Source organism: Capra hircus, chromosome 29, assembly GCF_001704415.2.
Source record: "Capra hircus breed San Clemente chromosome 29, ASM170441v1, whole genome shotgun sequence".
NCBI lineage: Eukaryota > Metazoa > Chordata > Mammalia > Artiodactyla > Bovidae > Capra > Capra hircus.
In genome coordinates this window covers 45,141,517-45,165,052 of record NC_030836.1, presented here as the reverse complement: position 1 = coordinate 45,165,052, position 23,536 = coordinate 45,141,517, and the positions used below count along the sequence as shown (strand labels likewise).

Genomic DNA, 23,536 nt, shown 5'->3' with positions numbered 1-23,536 from the left:
TTTAAGTCAGGTTATAAAAACAAACAAAAAAAGATGATTAAAAAAACTACAAGGTTACATATGTTTGGGAAATGCTATATACTAGAGCCCATTTTTAAAGATTCACAGTCCATGCTGGCATATTAAAAGTTCTGAGATCTAAAATAACAAAATTCATTTGATTTTAACCAGCAACCCCCAAGTTTAGAGAACTGCATAACTTCTTTTTCAAAATTCATATAAACATCCTGTAACACACATTTTGGAAAACACTGGAATTGTTAAAGCCTTCAACAATGACAGGAAAAACTATATATAGTCATTTCTCAGGTTCTCACAGATGGATCATTCCAGCAATGAAATTTTCTGATTTGTTGTGAGTTTCATGATGTGCCTCTGAAAGAGATTTTGAAGACCTAAGGCCCAACACTTGTGAATATGACCTTATTTGGAAATAGAGTCTTCATGCTGCCGCTAAGCCACTTCAGTCGGGTCCGACTCTGTGCAACCCCATAGACAGGAGCCCACCAGGCTCCCCTGTCCCTGGGATTTTCCAGGCAAGAACACTGGAGTCGGTTGCCATTTCCTTCTCCAATGCATGAAAGTGAAAAGTGAAAGTGAAGTTGCTCAGTTGTATCTGACTCTTAGCGACCCCATGGACTGCAGCCTACTAGGCTCCTCCGTCCATGGGATTTTCCAGGCAAGAGTACTGGAGTGGGGTGAGGGTCTTCATAGACGTTATCAACTTAAGATGAAGTCATACTGGATTAAGGTGGCTCTAAATCCAACTGATGTCCTTGTAAGAAGGCCATGTGAAGACACAGATATACACAAGGGAGAACATTACATGAAGACAGAGACGGAGGCTGGAGCAATGTATCTGCAAGTCAAGGAACACCAAGGGCTTGCTGGCAACTACCAGAAGGTAGGAGGGAGCTAAGCAGTCGATTTCTCCCTCAGAGCCTCCAGAAGGAACCAACCCTACTGCTATCTTGACTGTGGACTTCTGGCCTTCATAACTGTAAGAGAATAAATTTAAGCCACCCAGTTTGTGGTACTTTGTTACAGCAACACTAGGTAATGAATATGTTATTCTTCATCATCAGAGATTTCAGGCCAATGACATCACTCACTTTCAGATAAAGATGGCAGATTGAACATACATATCTACTTTCACTCCCTCCTGAAATCTCAGTAAAACAATAGAAAAGGAATATTTTTAGAAGTAATAAACCTACAAAGATACAGAAAAAGAGAGATGACTTTAATAAAATTGTATTAGGTTGGTGCAAAAGCTATTGCAGGTTTGCAGTGTTGCCATTTGTCATTTGATATTGGAAAGGAAAAAAAAGTGAAAATGTTAGTTGCTTAGTCATATCCAACAACCCTTTGCAACCCCACAGATGTAGCCCACCAGGCTCCTCTGTCCATAGAATTTTCCAGGCAAGAATACTGGATTGGTAGCCATTCCCTTCTCCAGGGAATCTTCTGGACCCAGGAATCAACCTGAGTCTTCTGCATTGCAGGCAGATTCTTCACCATCTGATACTGGGATACATTTTTAAATAAATGAAGTTATATTATACATTGTTTTAATGCTCATTTCTTGGTTTGGTTTTTTCCTAATGACATTACTTGCTGTTTATTTTATATTTATTTGAGACTATGGAAATGATGTTAGACAAAAAGCAAATTCAAGCGATTTTCTTGAGTTCAAAATGGATCGTAAAGCAATGAAGACAACTCACGACATCAACAATGCATGTGGCCCAGGAACTGCAAATGAATGGACAGTGCAGTGGTGGTTTAAGAAGTTCTGCAAAGGAGACAAGAGCCTTGAAGAAAAGGACTATAGTGGCCAGCCATCAGAAGTTGACAACAACCAATTGAGAGTCATCATCAAAGCTGATCCTCTTACAACTACAGAAGTTGCCAAAGAACTCAATGTCATCCATTCTATGATTGCTTGGCATTTGAAGCAAATTGGAACAAAGAAGCAGCTTGATAAATGGGTGCTTCATGAGCTGACCAAAAATTTAAAAAATTGTCATTTTGAAGGGTCGTCTTCTCTTATTCTATGCAACAATGAATCATTTCTCGATCAAATTGTGATGTGCAACGAAAAATGGATTTTATATGACAACCAGCTCAGTGTCTGAACTGAGAAGCTCCAAAGCACTTCCCAAAGCCAAAGCTAAACTCTACAACAAAAAAAGGTCACGGTCACCGGTGGTCTGCTGCCGATCTGATCCACGGCAGCTTTCTTGGGGCTTCCCAGGTGGTGCTAGTGGTAAAGAATCCGCCTGCCAATGAAGGAGACATTAAGAGACATTGGTTTGATCCCTGGGTTGGGACAATCCCTTCTGAACCCCAGCAAAAACCCTTACATCTGAGAAGTATGCTCAGCAAACCAATGAGATGCACTGAAAACTGCAACACCCGCAGCCCACATTGATCAACAAAAAGGGCCCAATTCTCCATGACAATGCCCAACTACACGTCTCACAACAAATGCTTCAAAAGGTGAATGAACTGGACCACCACATTTTGCCTCATCCACCATATTCACCTGCTGCTGCTGCTGCTAAGTTGCTTCAGTCATGTCCAACTCTGTGCAACCCCATGCACTACAGCCCACCAGGCTCCCCCGTCCCTAGGATTCTCCAGGCAAGAGTACTGGAGTGGGGTGCCATTGCCTTCTCCAACCATATTCACCTGACCTCTTGCCAATCAACTACCACCTCTTCAAGCATCTTGACAAGTTTTTGCAGGGAAAACGCCTCCACAACCATCAGGAGGAAGAAAATGCTTTCCAAAAGTTCATTGAAGCCCGAAGCACAGATTTTTACACTATAGGAATAAACAAACTTATTTCTCATTTGGCAGAAATATGTTGATTTTAACAGTTCCGATTTCGATTAATAAAGATGTGTTTGAGCCTAGTTGTAAGGATTTAAAATTCATGGTCCAAAACTGCAATTACACTTGCACCAACCTAATAGAAACAGAAAAGCCAGAGACTAGTGGGAAAGGACTTAGGTCTCAAGAACCAAAAAACTGAGTTATAAGCAAAAAAAGGCAAAGATAAAGAAACAATACCAAATATACAAAAAAATCCCACCAAACTCAAAACTGGCTCTATCAGGAACCTCTAGAAGTAGAGGTGGGATCCATAATAAGGAGTCAGGTGAAAAAATGAATTTAAGAAGTAGGCAAATCTTTAAATTGCCTTCTCCACTCAGCCTTCTAAGGACTGGTCCCTCCTAAATTTGGTAAGGGGTTGGGGAGAAGTTATTCTGTGAAAAGATAGAAGCGTGGGTCTCTGGGCTGGAAACTTAAGTTGCACTATTAAAAACAAATGGACTGAGTGAACATAAACACTAAATGCTAAGACACAACCTCCATCCCCAATCTCTCAAATTCCAGAATGCTGGCAATCTGGTTTTTATCCACTTGGTGAGAGACTCTGAACATATGCATAGAAAAATCTAGAAGAATACATATTGCATGTTAATCATTATCTCATGCAGTGAGATTACTGAAGAGTCTCACTTTCCATAATATGAACTGAAGTGAAGTGAAAGTCATTCAGTCATGTCTGACTCTTTGCGATCCCATGGACTATATAGTCCATGGAATTCTCCAGGCCAGAATACTAGAGTGAGTAGCCTTTCCGTTCTCCAGGGAATCTTCCCAACCCAGGGATCAAACCCAGGTCTCCCATACTGCAGGCAGATTCTTTACCAGCTGAACCACAAGGAGAGCCCAAGAATACTGGAGTGGGTAGCCTATCCCTTCTCCAGTGGATCTTCCCAATCCAGGAATCGAACTGGAGTCTCCTGCATTGCAGGTGGATTCTTTACCAACTGAGCTATGAGGGAAGCCCCCATCCATAGTATATGTTTCTATAATGTTATAATGTTTCATGACAAGCACATATCACCTTTCCTCCTGCCAATATAAAGATCAGAGACAATAAACAGAAGAGAAATGCTCCTCATACTAGATGGACTGAAGCGGTCCATTAGGCTCAAAATGTCTATGTAATTCAGTTTCTTGCCAAAAGCTGTGTGGCTCAAGTCCTTTGCTTGGAGTGAAATCACCCTGCCACTCTGACCACAGTTTATTGGATCATGATCAGTGCACAAGCTAATACAACCTTATGCAGAAAAACATCACTCTCGCCGTGTAGCACCTCCTTCAGGAATGGTGGGAACTCTGTCCAGTCAGAAGGGAGTTCACGCAGAGTTAACAGCAAACCAAACTATCACACCCTTCTTAAAGATGTTTACTGCTAGGTACACAAAGAGAAGACAGGTCATTCGGTTCAAGTGTGAAATGTCTTGCAGTGCCCAACCTACTATCCAATCTCAACTGGGACTCAGGGTGACTTCTCTAAGGCTAACAGGACAACTTAATTCCAAAATATCCTTCAATAAACTTATACACACACACCAAAAAAGCAAGACAAAAAATTTTCCACTTTACAAATTCAAGAAAATTAGTTATCAGGGACACTCAACGCATCAGCTTTCCAAGAATACAGGCAAAAAATGACAATAAGAGCCAAATGGAAGAAACATATATTTTCAAATTAACTGCAAGTTAGGATTATCAGAGTATGCACCATTCATCATTTCATTTCTTTTCGTTTTTTGGCTCTTTTCCAACTACCAAAAGCTGGGTATAAAAGAGATAAAATTCAACGTAATGTAATTTAGCTGTGAAAAAGGAAGTTAAAACCAAGAGCAAGAGTCAGATGGTTTCTGAGTAATTGGAATTTAAACCAGTAAAATAAATAATCTTCTGATAAGTCATTCTACTCACCTTTCCTGTATGACAGATTTGTAAATCTATCACCAGATACTTATTTCATAATCATTTAATTATGGAACAATTTGAGTTTAATTATGGAACAATACTGGAGCTGATAAAACAGTAATTGAAAATTTTAAATAAAATATAACATAAAATATGACAAAACAGATTGAAATTAATTATTTTTCTTCCTCCACTTACTAGTTGTTACACAGTGAAGAGTATTTGCTTGGTGCTTAGAATTTAATGCTTCTATGGAAATCACTAGCTGTCCTTCTAGCAATGCTCCCTTTGATACTCCTGCTGTTTCACACCTCTGGTAAATTATTAAATATTTCAAAATCTGGAAAGGGCACAATTCAAAGAAACCACAATCTTCTTTAAAAATCATGGTAATAATAAACTTGTATGATATAGTTAATAATTCTCATTTCCAAAAAATAATATTCTTTCTTGCAAAATGTCAGATTTACATTTGTTAAGAACAAAGCACTGCGTCTAAACAGAAGAAATAGCTAGGTGAGTGACATAAAAAGGGACAGTGAAATTCAACACAATGTCCAAAACAGGAAATGAAGACAACAAATTGCTTTCTTCAAAGGATAAATTCACCTGGAAATATTAAGTTGGAAAAATTAAGTGGGAGTTTGTTTTTCCTGTTTCTTTTTTTCTTTCCAAATATAAGTCAACATGAAGATTATGAATAATAATGGAATCTGCTTGTGAATCTTTACTTTTCATTGTATCAACATTTCCCAAGGTCAGAATACTAGTTAAGAGCACTGACTTTGGAAGCAGATACCTGGGTTTGAAACCCTGATGAGTCAAATACTATCACATGACCTTGTGCAAGTTGCTTAACTTCTCTGTAGCACTGCTTCCTCACTTATAAAAATGAGGACAAATTACCACATATGACGGCTGCTGAACGTAAGCAAAACAATACACTCAAAATGTTTAACACAGTGCCTGGCAGATAGTAAATGCTTAATAAATATTAGCTATTATTTCTAATAAAGTCATCTGCACACAATATTCTAAGTTGAACAGGTCTCCAAGGTATCTTGGTAAAACATTCAATCTTGATAATTTTAAAATAACATGTATTGTATTTAATTTCCATGATTATTTATGAAAGTAGACTCTCACTTCCACACTGAGGTACCTGTAGCAAAAATTATTACCCCCCCTTTTTTAAAGGCAGAAAGAACTCAGCATGAGAATATGGGAACTAAGATCCTAATTTGTACCAGTTTGTAAGGATGGTTTTCAGGCTTTTCTACAGTCTAACACTTTCCCTCACACATCCTCTGACTTACTGTGCTCCCTCTGTTCAGATTTTCCCGCAGTTTCTTTATCCATAATGAGAGAGCAGTAGGGAAAAGAACACTAGCCTGTGAGTCAGAAGCTCTGGGTTCTATCCTAGGTTCTGTCATCTGCAAAATCTAAACCTCCAACTTTGACAACAAAGGCAGGAAAATTGGGAAAACTCAAGGTGCCTTTAGGTTAACCTCTTGTAGCCTATGGTTCTATTTGATCTGTTTCTGTAGTAAAGAATCCGCCTGCCAAGGCAGGAGACCTGGGTTCCACCTCTGGGTCAGGAAGATCCCCTGAAGGAAGACATGGCAACCCACTTCAGTATTCTTGCCTGGGAAATTCCATGGACAGAGGAGCCTGGCTGGCCACAGTCCATAGGGTCGCAAGAGAGTCCGAAATGACGCAGTGATTAAACAACAAACAAGTAATTAAGTACTAGCTAGTAGTAGAAGTTTTCCCAATCTTCCTGCCTTCTTTGTTGTCAAAGAAAGTTGGAGGTTTAGATTTTACAGATGACAGAATCTAGGACAGAACCCACAGCTTATGAGTTCTGCTTCTGTGAATAACTGACTCATTGGAATAAGATCCTGATGCTGGGAAAGAGCGAAGGCAGGAGGAAAAGGGGACGACAGAGGATGAGATGGTTGGATGGCATCACCGACTGGATGAACATGAAGTTTCAGCAAGCTCCGGGACTTGGCGATGAACAGGGAGGCCTGGCGTGCTGCAGTCCATGGGTCGCAGAGTCGGACACGACTGAGCGACTGAACTGAATGCCTAGTAATTAATCCGTCTACGGTTTACAGTTAACTACCAGGTCAGTAGTTAAGAATTCAATCAGGTAAGGCTGTGAAAACTGTCACGAATGATCGAAAGCGGCCACTCTGTGCGAGGTGTTCAGTCCCACCCTCCAGAGCACCTCGGGTCCACGGTAATCTGAACTGGGTTACTGAGGCGTCCGAACCTCAGGTTCTCATCACCTCGCTGCTCCGGGCCCTGACCCAGGAATCCCCTTCACACCTCTGGTGACCCGCGGGCCTGACCCGGCTTTCCCTCGCCCCCACTTTAGCACAAGTTGGCCTCGACTCCCCCTGCCCCCCGCCCAGCGCGCCCATCCCTGTTGTCCGCGCGCTCTCCCGGCGCGGGATGCCATCCGAGCTCGAACCCTAGCGTCCGCTGAGGTGTGGCAAACCCTTGAGCTTCCTGAGCAGCTTTCTTGGGCGTCAGACGGGGGCGACACCCGCGCTCAGCGGACGGCCATGCCCCTCCCCACACACACTGACTAAATACTTCTGAGCGCCCCCCAGGTTTGACTGCCCAGGCGCTCCCACGCCTCGCGTCTCATCTGCACCTCACAACCCCGCGAGGGACAGGCTGACTTGAACCGAATCCTACCATTCCCGAACCTTCCTTCTCCCTCAGGCAACGCCAGACCCCTCTGCCCAAACTTCTCGGCCTCCTCACAAGACCCGTCTCCTCAGAGTGTCCTCCTTTGTTTTCTCTCCCTTCCCGGCATCACCTCGCAAACTGCCACGGCCGGCCCCTCCATTCCGCACCGGGAGCAGCAACCACGCCCAGTGGCCGGGCGCCCGCGGGGGCTACGACCTCCGCTCGCGCCCGCGCCCACGCCCACGCCCACGCCCACGCCCTCGGCTGGCAGCCGGACGCTGTCCCTTCCCCTTCCCCCGCCCCCGCGCGAGCGCGCCCCGCCCACCGGCCCGCTGCGCCTGCGCACTCGGCCCCCTTCCCCCAGACACGGAGCGCCGCCGGGACCTGCCTGGCGTGGCCGGGAGGGCCGTGCAGTGGCGGCGGCGGGCCGTGGGCGGATGGCTGGGCGCGCGCCGGCGATGGGGAGAGCCCGCGGGTGGCAGCCGAGGCTGTGGGCGAGCAGGAATGAGGCCAGGCCACGACTCCTCCTTTCTCCCGAAAGAACTTTCCCACGGTCCCGCCGCGAGGTGCAGCCCTTAGCCCTTTGCCTCCGCCTGGAGAGGGGCTGAAGTGCCGGATACGGGATACCCAAGCCGGTGCCTGACCTCCGAACAGTCTCACCTCCTGGTGGGGCTGCTCCAGGTGCCCCAAGCCAGCCTCTGATTCCCAGACTTTAGCAAATAAAAAAGTTACATGTTAATTTCAGGTTTTAAAAATATTTTAATCATACCTGTATCCTATGCAACATTTGGGACATAAATGTACTAAAAAGGGCTTTCCTGGTGGCTCAGAGGTTAAAGCGTCTGCCTGGAATGCGGGAGACTGGGTTCGATCCCTGGGTCAGGAAGATCCCCTGGAGAAGGAAATGGCAACCCACTCCAGTACTCTTGCCTAGAGAATCCCATGGAGGGAGGAGCCTGGTAGGCTACAGTCCATGGGGTCATTGGTTCATCTGAAATTCAAAACTGGACTTTTGAAATTCAAGACTTGTATTTTGTCTGGCAACCTGTCCCGAGCAGGTCCCCAGCTTAATCCCGGGGTGCCCAGCCAGCGATAGTCAGGATTTGGAAAGGAACAAGCCCCCCATGTTTGTGCATTAAATATGCCAATGACAGGACCAGTGTTTCTTAGTCTCTAGCTCACGGGAGAAGCTCCGGGAGAGCATTCCCAGCTGATGGGAAAGAAGGTAGTCCTCCAGACTATAGCCAGTGAGCTCAGGGCTGGTCAGGGAGGGGCAGGTAAGAGGGGCTTGAGCCCAAACTGATAATTTGGCAGCTAGTTCCTCAGACATCCAAAAGAAAACTCGTGAGAGAGTCCTGCCTGGCAGAGTTGCCCAAGGAGGAGGGTGGGGCAGGGTGTTGGCTGCTTTCCTTGGAAAATTCTTCCACCCCAGCTCCAAGAAGCCAGGACTGGGCAAAACCGGCAGAGGAGCTGGCAGAGTGCCTGTCCCATACACAGCTTTGGTGCTGCTCCAGAGTGTATGTCTACTGAGACCTGGATCATAGCCTTCTTCATCTTTGTTCAGTGCTGTGGACCATGCTCCCCACCTCTATTGCTCACGGGTAGACTTACTGGAGAAAAATGGCTTTTATTGTATTTATGGAAAGTTCATCATAATACTGGGACTTGCTAGGAGAGCTGACATTTGGGAAATCATTGGTGCCTTCCTCTCCCTCACTCTCTTCTCTTTCAGGTGTCCCCTTTAGGAAGGTGATTACAAGGGGAAGGGAGCTAAGATTGCATGACTGGCAGGACAGCCTGTTGTCAGACAGCACTGGCTCTTTACATACATTTTTATTTTACTCTCACAAGTACCTTGTGAGATCGTTGTTATCTTCACTATTTGATGGGTGAGAAAGCAAGGTACTGAAGATGGCTATTTAAAATATTTCCTATGGCAAGATGGCTATTTAAAATATATCCTATGGCAAGTGTTGGCTCAGCAGAAAATGCCCCACCTTGAGAATGACACTGGGATTCTCAGGAAGGGTGGAGAAACTGTGCCAGTGTAGAAGTACTTCCAATGAGTTGGTCTTCAAGCCCTTGTCCTTGGAGTGAAATTCAAGGGTGAACAGGCACTGGAACATTCAGCATCATCCTAGAGTTAACGAATGCCTAACAGACGTAGCCAGGGACCAGACACAGGCAGAAGTGGGGAAGGGAGCCTGTGATCTGAGGGCCTGCCATCAGGATTGCTGCCATATAAACCACTGTAGTCAGCAAAGTTTGATGGGGACTTGCTGTGCTAAGTGGCCTTCCCCTTTCATTTATCTTCAGTAGTCCTCCCAACCTTGTAAGGGAGGTATTGTTATAGTTGTTTTACAAATGATGAAACTGAGGTTCCAAGAGGAGGTTGTATGACACTGAGTTTGTAAATGGCAGAGCCAGAATATGAAATAATAAACTATTTATTTATTGGCTGCATTGGGTCTTAGTTGCATCATCCATGGCATGTGGACTCTTAGTTCCTCAACCAGGGGTTGCACGTGCATCTCCTGCATTGCAAAGCAGATTCTTAACCACTGGACCACCGGGGAAACCCCTGAAATAAAAATCTCTTAACCACTCCTTCCACTTCCGTACAGCTATGCAGTGCATCTCTCACATGGATATGACCTGCCTAACTGCTTGTCTCAGGGTTCTGCAGTATAGGGACATCAACATGACCAGGAGAAGCCAACCCCCTCTGTGCAAAAGCTAAGACAACGACCTCAGATACATTCAGCTCCCTACAAACTAAGGCTTGAATAAGCCACAGCTTCCACCCTTATGTCACCCATCAGTGTGTGCCCCCATTCTGTTTGGGGTCTAGAACCTTACATACTATTGGACTGACTCCACATTATTAAATCTGTATTCACTCAGAGCCCATCCTCAAACTAGAGAAGGAAATGGCAACCCACTCCAGTACTCTTGCCTGGAGAATCCCATGGACGGAGGGGCCTGATAGGCTACAGCCCATGGCGTCGCAAAGAGTCAGACATGACTGAGCGACTTCAATTCAAAAATTCAATTCATCCTCAAACTAGTGGAGTTTTAGAGCCAGAAAGGATTGTAGAGGTTATCAGTGATACCCAATAGATGAAAAAATTGAAGCCCAAAGAAATGAAATTGTCTATGTGAGGTTAAGTTCATTTGAGTCAACCAGGTCAATGAAGGAGCTTTTGGATGCTGCTGTGAACATGCTCAGTCTTATGAGCAGTGTCTCCAGGGGGCCAGTTCTCCCCAGTCCTTAGTCGTTGTTGTCTTTAAGTGGCTAAGTTGTGTCCAACTCTTTGCAACCCCATGGCCTGCAGCACACCAGGCTCCTCTGTCCTCCACTATCTCCTGGAGTTTGCTCAAATTCATGTCCATTGAGTAGGTGATGCCATCCAACCATCTCATCTTTTGCCCACCCCTCTTCTCCTTTTGCCTTCAATCTTTCCCAGCATCAGGGTCTTTTCCAGTGAGTCAGCTCTTTGAATCAGATGACCAATGTATTGGAGCTTCAGCTTCAGCATCAGTCCTTTTAATGAATATTCAGGATTGACTTCTTTTATGATTGACTGATTGGATCTCCTTGCAGTTCAAGGGACTCTTAAGAGTCTTCGTCAGCACTACAATTTGAAAGCATCGATTCTTCAGCACTCAGTCTTCTTTATGATCCAGCAACAACCAGTCCTTAGACTTAGTGGCATATTGACTGCGTGCATTCATCTACTTACCTCAGGATTTGGATCACTGTTGCATGCCCACTTTACACATGCTGTTTATTCTGAGAAGAAATCCCCAGTCTGGCCAAAGAGACCCCATCTGAAGAGCCCTGGATTGATTCTGACCCAAACCCAAGGATTTGAGTAGAGCCAGAACACCCAAGGAAATGCTACCAGGTGGACAGTGATATTTCAGGAACTGTGGCGCTGCCTTTCCCTTTTGAGTGTGCCCTCTCTGGGTATATCATTCCTGGATACTTAGGAACTAACTTGTTCCCACCCTCTTAGATAGCATCACCAATTCAATGGGCATGAGTCTGAGCAAACTCCAGGAGATAGCAAAGGATGGGGAATGCTCACGTGCTGAAGTCCATGGGGTTGCAAAGAATAAGATATGACTTATGGGCTGAACAGCAACCACCTTGTTCCCAGGCTCCCCTAAAGGAATGACCCTGGGCGCTTAAGTGCAAAATGTCCCTGAGGTCCTCCTTCTCAGGCTGTTGCAAAACTAAACCCCCTTGAGCAGTTTCTTTCCCCCAGGGAAACAGTTAAGAAAGCCTATTTCTCATGCAGGCAATAGAGAAGGGTTAACTGCTTCTCTCGGGTCCTGAGTCAAGTCTGTGCCCCACCAGTTCCCATAACCGGGTTTCCTGAAATGGAGCAGGTCCCAGGTGCCTCTCCACTAATCACTTCCTTGGAAATGGGGCCAGGAAGCTCAGATTAGCTCATCCCTTCACCTTCTTGAGGCCTTCTCCACCCGGAGCACAGAATCTGGGGCAGCTTCACGACTCACCTCCCTCTGCTTCCCTCTCAGGGGTCACACAGGGATGTTCTTGCAGAGGCAGGTTAGGTTATGGAGGGCACTGGAGGCCATAGGCATGCTGCCTTTTGTGCCAATTCTTGGACTACAGCAAAGGAAAGATTCTCCCCCCAAGACAGTATCAGTGTTTGTATAACTAGAGTATTTCTTCACCCCCACCCTTATGTTTTCTTCCTCTCCTTCTTAGAATGACTGACTGTGATACTAGGTAGCTTCCTGCTTTTCCTGGCTGACAATCACCCTTTGCACTGTTTTCTCATCTACTAGTAGCAGGTTCTGTGGCCAGCCCAGGAGGTAGCATTCCTTTCCTGTTAGTGTCCAGTTTCTCCACTTCCTAGGTAACCAATGAAATCTATGTCACAAAGTAGTTCTCCTCTAGTAACTGGCTTTTTACTTTCTCTCTAGGCAAGGCTGCTTTGTCCTGCCAGCTGGTGTCCACTGCAAGGGAAGTAGTCTTTGTATAACAGAAGACTTCGGAATGGAAACAGCCATGTGATCTGGTCATGTATGGCCAAAGTAAACTTATTGGTTCAAAGGCCAGATGATCAGCTTTATTTGAAAGACGTGTAGGTTGACCAGGTCAAAGATTCTTCTTCTAGGCTCTTCATTAAAAGAGGACACTGATTCCATATGTTCAGTCTTGGTTTAGTTGTATGATTACAATTGTTGTTCAGTCGCTCAGTCATGTTCAACTCTGCAACCCCATGGACTGCACATCTGTACATGACTACTGCAAAAACTACGGCTTTGACTGTATGGCCCTTTGTCAGCAAGTGACATCTCTGCTTTTTAATATGCTATCTAGGTTGGTCATTGGAGAAGGCAATGGCAACCCACTCCAGTGTTCTTGCCTGGAGAATCCCAGGGACAGGGGAGCCTGGTGGCTGCTGTCTGTGGGGTCGCACAGAGTCGGATACTACTGAAGCGACTTAGCAGCTAGGTGGGTCATAGCTTTCCTTCCAAGGAGCAAGTGTCTTTTAATTTCATGGCTGCAATCCCCATCTGCAGTGAGTTTGGAGCCCGAGAAAATAAAGTCTGTTGCTGTTTCCATTTTTTCCCCATATGTTGCCACAAAGTGATGGGACCAGATGCCACGATCTTAGTTTTTTGAATGTTGAGTTTTCAGCCAGCTTTTTCACTCTCCTCATTCACCTTGATCAAGAGGCTCTTTAGTTTCTCTTCACTTTCTGCCATAAGGGTGGTATCATCTGCATACCCAAGGTTATTGCTATTTCTCCTGGCAATCTTGGTTCCAGCTTGTGCTTCATCTAGCCCAGCATTCCACATGATGTTCTCTGTATATAAGTTAAATAAACAGGGTGACAATATACAGCCTTGACGTACTCCTTTCCTGATTTTGAACCAGTCCATTGTTTCATGTCTGGTTCTACCTATTGCTTCTTGACCTGCATACAGATTTCTCAAGAGGCAGGTAAGATGGTCTGGTATTCCCATCTCTTCAAGAATTTTTCACTGTTTGTTGTGATCCACACAGTCAAAGGCTTTAGCATAGTCAATGAAATAAAAGTAGATGCTTTTCTGAAATTCTCTTGCTTTTTCTATGATCCAACAGATGTTGGCAATTTGATCTCTGGTTCCTCTGCCTTTTCTAAACTCAGCTTGTACATCTGGACACACTCAGTTCACATACTGCTGAAGCCTAGCTTGCAGGATTTTGAGCATTAACTTGCTAGCATGTGAAATGAGTGCAATTATCCAGTAGTTTGAACATTTTTTGCCGTTGCCTTTCTTTGGTATTGGAATGAAAACTGACCTTTTCCAGTCTTGTGACCACAAAGTTTTGCAAATTTATTGACTTATTGAATGCAGCACTTTAACATCATAATCTTTTAGGATTTGAAATAGCTAAGCTGGAATTATATCACCTCTACTAGTTTTGTTCCTAGGTGGCTCAGTTGGTAAAGCATTCGCCTGCCAATGCAAGAGACATGGGTTCAATCCCTGGGTCAGGAAGATATCCTGGAGAAGGAAGTGGCAACCCACTCCAGTATTCTTGCCTGGGAAATCCCATGGATGGAGGAGCCTGGCGGGCCACAGTTCTATGAGGATCACAAAGAGCTGGACACAACTTAGTGACTGAACAACAACAATGCCTAAGGCCCTCTTGACTTCACAGTCCAGGATGTCTGGCTCTAGGTGAGTGATTACACCAACATGTTTATCCAGGTCATTAAGACTGTTTTGTACAGTTCTTCTGTGTATTCTTGCCACTCCTTCTTAATCTCTTCGGCTTCTGTTAGGTGCTTGCCATTTCTGGCCTTTGTTGTGCATATTTTTGCATCAGATATTCTCTTGGTATCTCCAGTTTTCTTGAGGAAATCTCTAGTCTTTACCATTCTATTGTTTTCCTCTATTTCTTTGCATTGTTCACTTAAGAAGGCTGATTATTTTTCCAGGAATGGTGCTATACCTTTAAAGCTAGTAATATGGAAACTTGATTGAGCTTATTTTTCACTCAGCTCCAAGTTGACTTGATTTTCACCCTTTCTAGCTTTAAGACCACTTTTATCTTCTGTTTACCCAACTCTCATTCTCATAACTGAGAAGAGGCTGGGGGATCAAAAATCAAAAAGATCAGGATATCTTAATTCTTTTCCCATTTTACCACTTACTTTAGGTGTTATGTTCTAGTTTTCCACGACCAAAATAGGAAAATTCTCCCAGGAATATGGTTAAAATAGCATCTGTGAGACAATTTGGGGGCTTCCCAAGTGGCACCAGTGGTACAGAATCCACCTGCCAGTGCAGGAAACACAAGAGACCTGGGTTCGATCCCTGGGTCAGGAAGATCCCCTGGAGTAGGAAATGGCAACCTACTCCAGTATTCTTGACTAGAAAATTCCGTGGACAAAGAAGCCTGGCAGGTTACAGTCCATAGGGCCACAGAGAATCAGACATGACTGAGTGACTGAACAGTAAACAGCAGTGAAACAATTTGAGAGTTTCAAAATCTTTAAATTAGAAGAAATCTTAGAAGTCATTTAATCTAGTACTTCCAAACCAGAGGAACAATATTTTTTCCAGCTCATTTCCTTTATCTCCACCCCTCCTCCCAAACAGCCTCTCTCTACCTCCTTCCTCAACCTATTCCTGGTATTCAAGGCAGAGTCGATCTATTAATAGTTGCTTATTTTGAGTGTTTAGGATTAGGAAACACCTCCCTAATATCATGCAATAGTCATTCCAACTGTCCTGACAAGTTAATATCTAGTTTTTACTTGAAATGTTGAATTTACTTGAACAGATGAATTTACATGAATTGTTGGAAATATGCCACCTCAGAGACAGTCCATTCGGGTTTTGGACAGCAGTGGTTTGGTAGAGTTTTCCTATATATTGAACTGAAACCTGCCCTGCTGTGTCTTCGACCCATTGTTCCCAGTTTTGCCCTTTGAAATCACTGAGAATTCATCTAATCCTTTTATAAAGGGTAGAGGGAAATACCCATGACTGTTACTGTTAACTTGACATAGTGGTTCAGACCTGTCCTGAGTGATTGTATATTACAGATGTCCTTTGCCTTGTATACTATGTTCCTCAAATGTATAAATCCTGCTTTGTGTGAATCCAATCATTTTAAACATACTGGGACAGGATCGGGGGAGGAACTGAGAGGGCTGGACTGACATATACACACTACCATGTGTAAAATGGATCGTTAGTGGGTACCTGCTGTATAGCACAGGGGACTCAGCTCAGTGCTCTGCAATGACCTAGTGAATGGTGTGAGGAGGGGTGGGAGGGAGGCTCAAGAGGGAAAAGATATGTGTGCACGTATAGCTGATTCACTTTGTTGTACAGCAGAAACTAACAAAACATTGTAAAGCGATGATTTTCCAATAAAAATAAATAAAAATTATTTTTAAAAGTTAAAAAGATAAACATACTGGGAAATGGACTGCCTGAAAGAAATCCCGTTATCAGTTCTTTCATTAACTGAAGAATCCTTTTGTAATGCAAACAACCCCCATTTAACCTTTTTTGCAAATCTAGATTTTCATACATTATGTTTTACTTAAGGCAAGTTTTGCCTACGTAGAAAACAAGTAAAATAATGATCGCAGCAATAGCTAACATTTATTAAGTCCTTGTCCGGCACCAGCTGTCACAAACCTGACTTGCATTGTTTAATTTCTCACTGCAACTTCACTTGAAGGTATCTCCTATTTTCAGGGGAATCTAGGCTTAGAGAAATTAAATAACTTGTCCAAGGTCACACAATTAGAAAGTGATGGCCTAGAATTTCAACAAGGTCACAAGACTCCAGGACCTTGTGTCCTAATCACCAGAAAGTCTCAGATTGCCAATAATAATTGAAATGACTAGCTCCTAGCTATGTGTCACAGCCCAGGCAATTCAGGCTACAATATAGAAAACTGACCTGAGATCTATAACTTCAAAGATGGATGCAGAATCTACCCTTTTTGAGTTCTGGCACTGTCAGTTTTCCCCACACAACTCACATTTTCCAGTGCAATTTGATCAAGGAGCCCCAAAGGTATCCCTTCAGTTATTAGCACTAAGCAGATGCTGCAAATTTTATTTCAGGTATACAGGTAACATCAGACATTTTTTTCACGGCATATTCCCAGGGGTTTGTGGCATAAGCTTATTAGAAGAAAAGGGTAGTTCATTATTGACAAGTAAGTGTTTCCCAGGTGGCTCAGTGATGAAGAATCTGCCTGGCAGTGCAGGAAACACAGGAGTTCGATCCCTGGGTCAGGAAGATTCCCTGGAGGAGGAAGATTCCCTGGAAGAAATCCCTACTCCAGTATTCTTGCCTGGAAGATCCCATGGACAGAGGAGCCTGGCAGGCTACAGTTCGTGGGATTGCAAAGAGTTAGACATGACTGGGCACTCACGCACCATGCATATTGACAGGTAAGATAAAAAATATTGAGAATCATGGTTGATCCCAGCCTGTTCCTAGGTGAGCTGGAATCATTCAAATGTGTTTTTAGGCCCAGTTTTTAATGGTGCTTAGGTTTGCAAGTTAAAAATAGTTTAGGACGGATGGTCCATAAATAAGTACTGTTTTGAATCCAAACTGGACAAAGATAAATGGATGTAATACTTCTATGTCCTCAAATCAGTTCCAGTTTCTCCAGTTTAGTCAGCAACACCATGCACTTAGGGCATTGCTCAGCTCAGAGCACATCCTATGAGGCTCCTAGAACCCCAGACTTTTCCACACTGTAGAAGGGAGCTCCAGGTAGGGCTCCTCCCTCCTCCACACCCCTCCTCTACCCACAGCCATCAGATGCCCTATTTGACTTTATCTTGACTCTTCGGCAGACCTTTGGTTTCAACTACATGATCTTTGCAAATTATGTCTGAGTTGGTGTTACAACTCTGAGTTGGCCTCCAATTCAGTCTCAAGAAATCAGGTCATTCCTTGTAAGGTGCTGGAGCTCCCCTCACAAGCCCACCTTTCTGACCTTTCCTTGTACAACAGGCTTGTTTACAACCTCAGGTCACAGACTTAGGTGAGGAAAGACATAATTTTCTTTATTTCTCAACCTGGCTCTTCGGCCTCCATTTCTACTAATGGCAGGTAAATAATAAACCGTGCCAATTCAAGACAACACAGTCATTTCAAGTTTTAAACTCCATCTCCTAGGACTCTCCTGTCAGTCTTCTTCTCATGGTGTTCTGTGTTGAAGTTTATGTATTATTCAGTTACCAGGGAAGGGGCTTGAAGGTCAAGTGTCATCTTCTGTCTCTCTTGCCTAACTGCCAACTTGGCTTTAGCCATTGGGCATTGCAGCTACGGCAGTCGCCGTTCTCTGGCGGGTGGAAGCTGTGGTCTTGGTATAAACAGACAGCAGTGATTGCTTCATAGGAAGCTCACTTCAGCTCTTCCTGGTACACTGAGCTCCCAGTGGGTCCCTGACTTGGGTCACAGATTCCTCAGCCTCTACCGTGGGGTTCTCACCACCCCACCTCCCATCCTACAGCAGTCCCCAAAGGCACCCAGTTCTCAGCTCGCTCCCACACTCCTCTCAGGGACTGGGCACCAAGGAACTTTCCCGATTCCCTCCAAAGGTCAAGGAGTCAGGAAGAGTTGGGCTTAGGGGATGAGAAGGCTGGGGGTGGTGAGGAGATGTTTAGTCAGGCCTACTTTGCCTACCCAGGTGACGGTGCCACTTCTGCTGTGGCAATTGCTCTTGTTAGCACAGGGGGCTTCGATTTTATTTATTCTTGGCCATGCTAGGTCTTGGTTGCTGTGAAGGGCTTTTCTCTAGTTGCACCGAGCGGGAGCCACTCTCAAGTTGCGATGCTTGGGCTTCTCATTGCAGTGGCTTCTCTTGTTGCAGAGTACGGGCTCTAGGGTGCAAGGGCTTCAGTAATTGCAGCAGGTGGGCTCAATGAGTTGCGGCTCCTAGGCTCTAGAGCACAGGCTCAACTGTTGCAGCAATCGGGCTTAGTTGCCCCAAGGCCTGTGGGATCTTCCCCAATCAGGGATCAAGCCCACGTCTCTTGCATTGGCAGGTAGATTCTTGACCACTGAGCCACCAGGGAAGCCCCAGCACAGGGTGCTTTGAGAGGCTGTGTCTTCTCAGAGTTCCAGTAATGAAGTGGATTATGAGCCTCTTCCATCCCCTGTTGTTTGGTAGTGGGAACAGAAAACGAAGTCCCACAGTTGCATCTGAACTCTCTTGCTCTCCTTTCCCAATCTGTTTCAATTTTGCTCCAATCTCAAAAAGGATTATATCTTCTGTGTGGAAGGAAAATTCACGTGTGCTTTCCAACTAGACAGTTGATGGCATAAACTCCAAACTTTAGGTTCATTGGGTTCTGTCTCTTGAGATTTAAGGGGAAGGAAAAAAAACTAAAAAAAAAAAAAAGAAAAAAGAAATCCCTGTCAAGAATCTGGCTCTCACAATGTTTTTAAAAGACTGCAGCTTTCAAAAACATCTTCTCTGCAACAGATTTGAAAAGATCTAATTAAGAGTCAAAAACCAAGACTTTCATCTTCTGTATCATTCTTCTGCAGAGGACAGTATCCAGAAAGCACCTGCTGTTGCTTAAGTGATGGGAGATAGATCAGGGGTAAAAGAAATTAAAAACACATTGTTTGGTATGAAAACATCTTAGTTGCTTCTGTTTACAACAAGGAATCACCTTCTCCCTCAAGGTCTGTTCTGTTATTCACTAATTTATTGCACAGATATCTACATGTCTGCTCTGCTGGGGATACAACTATGAACTGGACTTCATGCTTCCACTAGAGAAGGTGTGGGTTCAATCCCTGGTCAGAGAACTAAGATCCCGCATGCCACCATAAGCTGTGGGCAGTGACAGTCCAGTACATCAGAGACAGTCCAAAGATGCCAGAAGGTCCCTGCCCCAGATTTGGAACCCATGGAAGGCTTTGTGTGGGAAGAACAGCAGGATCTTTAGGCTTTATCCCAAAGATGTTGGGCAGCCATTGAAGGGTTTTCAGCAAAGTGATCTGTCAGATTGTTGTGTTAAAAAAAAAAAAAAAAAAAACACTCTAGGGGATTTCCCTGGTACCTCAGTGGTGAAGAATATGCCTGCCAACGCAGGAGACGTGAGTTCTATCCCTGGTGCAGGAAGATCCCACATGCCACAGAGCAACTAAACCGCCACACCATAACTATTAAGCCTGTACCCTAGAGCCTGGGAGCTGCAACTACTGAAGCCCTTGGGCCCCAGAGCCCATGCTCAGCAGCAAGAGAAGCCACTGCAATGAGAAGCTTGCACATCACAGCTAGAAAGTAGCCCCTGTTCTCTGCAACTAGAGAAAAGCACGTGGGCAGCCAAGAAGACTCAGCAGAGCCAAAAATAAATAAATAAGGGGAGAAAATAAAAAGACCATGCTAGCTGCAGCGTGGTAGATAAAATGGCCCAGGAAGAATGAGGAAAGGGCCCAGAACAAAACACCATCACCAACAATAACAACAAAATTACCTGACAAACAGAAAGGAACTCACAAAAGAAACAAAGGAGGACCACAAGGGTTGAAGGAAAAGCAGGAAAGGGTGGCAACCCTAAACCAAAGGAAGAACATTTCAAGAAGCAGGTGCAATTAGAGTCCAGTGCTGCCAAGAGAAATAGTAAGATAGCAACTGGAAGTTGACACTGTATTTAACACTAGGATTATTGACAGCCCGGTTGAAAGCAGCTTTAGAGGAGCAGAAGTTATGTTTATATTAGATTAAATCAGTTGCACCAATGCTTATCTATCCCCTGCACTTATTGTCTGTCCCTACACTAATTTCTTCCAAATGCACGTCTTCAGTCTAGACCTTCTCTTTGAGCTCCACACCCAGATACAATTGATGACTCAATATCTCCAAGAACAGCACTCTCTTCACCCAAACCTCATCTCAGCAAATGGTACCTCCTTCCCTTCCTCCAGTTGCACAGTCCATCCATAGCAAACCCTTTTTCCTCACCACCGCACCTAGATCTAACCCATCACCAAATCTTGTCAGTCCTTTATCCCTGTGTGTTCCTCTGTCTCCATTGCCCAGTTCAGGCTACCATCTTCTCTCTCAACTGAACCATGAGGGTAGGCTTCTAACTGGTTTTCACATCAAATTGAATACCCCAGCCAATGTGTTCCCCACACAGCAGCTGGAATAATCTTTAAAAAAAAAATAATTTAAAGCTGCCATGTTTTAGTTGGAGCACTCGGGATATTTGATCTTTAATGGGGCATGTGGGATCTAGTTCCCGGACCAGGGACTGAACCCGGGCCCCCCGCACTGGGAGTGCAGAGTCTTGGCTACTGGATCACCAGAAAAGTCTGCTGGAGTAATCTGTTAAAAATACAAAGTTGATCACTTCACTTCCTTGTTTCAAATCCTTCAATAGCTGCCAGGATTCTAAATCAAAATTCTTTTAATGACCTCATAAGCCCTGTGTGGCCTAACCGTTGCCTCTCTCCCAGTCACAATGCACCACACGTTTCCTCTGTTTTCCCTCCACTGGACTTCTATTTCTCACGGGCACCAGGCAACCTGCAGCATCAGGCTTGCTGTCCACACACTCTGTGTCACTGTAGTCAAGACCTTGGGCAAGGCACTGGATCTCTCAATGCTTCCATTTCCACTTTTGTAAACTGGGGTTAATACATACCTCCAGATTTGTTACAGAATTAAATGAAATGTTATGCATAAAGAATACAAACAGGGAACTCCCTGGAGGTCCAGTGGTTAGGACTCTACCCTTTCACTATCGGAGCCCCAGGTTTGATACCTGGTCAGGGAACTAAGATCCCACAAGCAAACCACTTTGGCATGGCCAAATGAATGAATATAGAAATATAGTCCCCAATTAACATAGGTAACTGCTAATATTATTCCCCATTCTCTGCCTGGTTAACGTTTCTCATATTTCAGATTTCAGCTCAAATTATTTGCGAGACATCTCCCTTGAACCCCCACCGCCCCCAACTCCCTGACCAGGCTATGACTCTTTAAATTCTCACAGAGCATCCTGAACTTTTCATTCATTCTACAGTTCTTTGTGATTATATATCTGAGGGTTATTTTATTAATGTCTGTCAACCCCGCCAGCCTGTAAGCTCCAAGAGGACCGAGATAGTGTTCATTCTACTCTTTATTAGATCTCCAGATCCCAGCACGGTGCCTGGCATATAAACCAGGTTGGTTTTGAATGAATGTTTGATTGAAAAGGAGGCAAAGAAGTGGAGCCAATGAGTTCGGATGAGTCAAGAAGACTGTCATTGTAAAGATTAAGGGCAAGACATGGAGGAGGATCCAGATTTCTCATTTGTTTTTTTAAGCTGGCAGATACTTGAACATGTTTAAATGTTGATGGGAAGGAGCCAGAAGAGAGGGAACTCACCAGAAGGAATGAGAGTCATGGGGCTGCGTGCGGGAGGGAATGGGACTTAGGGCAGGTGCCAGAAGAATCAGTCTCAGACAGAGGAGGGCTGTTTTCGATGGCATAGAAACGAAAGCTGAGACTTCAGTCATGTCTGTAAGTTTGGTGGCAGGAAGTCATACCAAGACCTTTCAGGAATCTTGGTAACATTAAGTCGCAAATCTGGATTCTCCAAGAAGCTCAGCGTATATGGTAGACATCATTCCATTCATTTTCACCACTCATGTAAAAAGGAAGCAGGCATTTTCTTCATCATTGACTGTACTGACGCACTGCAGAGCAAAATAGCAAGTTTCCAAAGCAACTCAGTAACAGAGCTGAGACCAGCGATCTCAGTGTTCTCTTTATTGAACATGCTTCCTCCCAAACTGGGAAACAGTATGGTAAAAATGACAATATAGTAAAATAATAGCTGGCACCGAGTGCTTACTATGCACGGAGCACTGTTCTAGTACTTCATCTGCAAGAACTCATTTGATCCCCACATTATGATATATTTTAAGATAGAAAGCTGAATTCTGGGGAGGTTAAGGAGTTTGCTCAAGGTAGAGGTGGCCAAAGTAGATTTTAACCCCAGAAGTCTGACTCCAAAACTGATGCTTTTTAAAAATACATATCTATTTTATTGACCTATAGTTGATTTTCAATGTTGTGTTGAGTTCTGATGCACAGAAAAGTGATTCAGTTATACATATATATTCTTTCTCATTTTCCTTTCCATTACGGTTTATTACAGGATATTAAATATAGTTCTCTGTGTTATATAGTAGGACCTTGTTGTTTATCCATTCTACATATAATATTTTGTATCTGTTAATCCAAAACTTAAAAAAAAAAGAAAGTCTTTATTGAACTTGTTATAGCACTGCTTCTGTTTCATGTTTTGGTTTGGTTTTTTTGGCCCCAAGCCTGTGGGATCTTAGCTGCCCGACCAGGGATCAAACCTGTATCCTCTGGATTGGAAAGTGAAATCTTAACCACTGGACCACCAGGGAAGTCTCCTCAAACTGATGCTTTTAAATCACTCTTCTATATTCCTGCTCTAGCAGAAGGGAAAGGACATACATGGAATCAGAAGATTTGGTGTCTCTATCATGAACTGACTCTATGTGCTTGGCATTCACTTAGGTGTCTAAACATCAGTTTGCTCATCAATAAAATGAGAATCAGAATGTTCACTTATAAGGCTTTTAAAAGAATGATGAAATGTTGAAAAGGGGAAATCACTATACGAGTGCGTGCTAAGTCGCTTCATTCATTTCTGAGTCTCTGTGACTGTATGGTCTGTAACCCTCCCTGCTTCTCTGTCCATGGGATTCTCCAGGCAAGAATACTGGAGTTATTGATTGCCATTTCCTTCTCCAGGAGATTGTCCCGACCCAGGGATCAAGCCCGCATCTCATTCTGTCGCCTACATTAGCAGGCAAGTTCTTTACCCCTAGCACTACCTGGGAAACCCAAATCACTATATACAAGATACTACTGTCTTGCTTATTGGTTCGATTCCTGGGTGGGGAAGACTGGCTGGAGAAGGGATAGGCTACCCACTCCAGTATTCTTGGGCTTCCGCTCGTGGCTCAGC

General features: G+C 44.2%; 1 protein-coding gene across 8 annotated transcripts in view; it reads right to left on the bottom strand.

Moving 5' to 3' along the window:
- Nucleotides 1–7,763, bottom strand: part of LOC102180829 (CAAX prenyl protease 2) — a 90,670-nt gene extending 82,907 nt beyond the window's left edge. For 4 of the 8 annotated variants that reach the window (XR_001917487.1, XM_018043118.1, XM_018043120.1 and 1 more), the window contains exon 1: nucleotides 4,999–5,203. Coding sequence is in view for 5 of the 8 variants with exons in the window: in XM_018043118.1 (XP_017898607.1) it covers nucleotides 4,999–5,188 (190 nt within the window). In the remaining 3 variants the exon portion in view is untranslated. Of the gene's footprint in view, nucleotides 1–4,138; nucleotides 4,264–4,998; nucleotides 5,204–7,509; nucleotides 7,531–7,633 lie in introns of those variants that run through there. The other 4 variants (XM_018043123.1, XM_018043131.1, XM_018043124.1 and 1 more) reach the window with 4 other exon arrangements.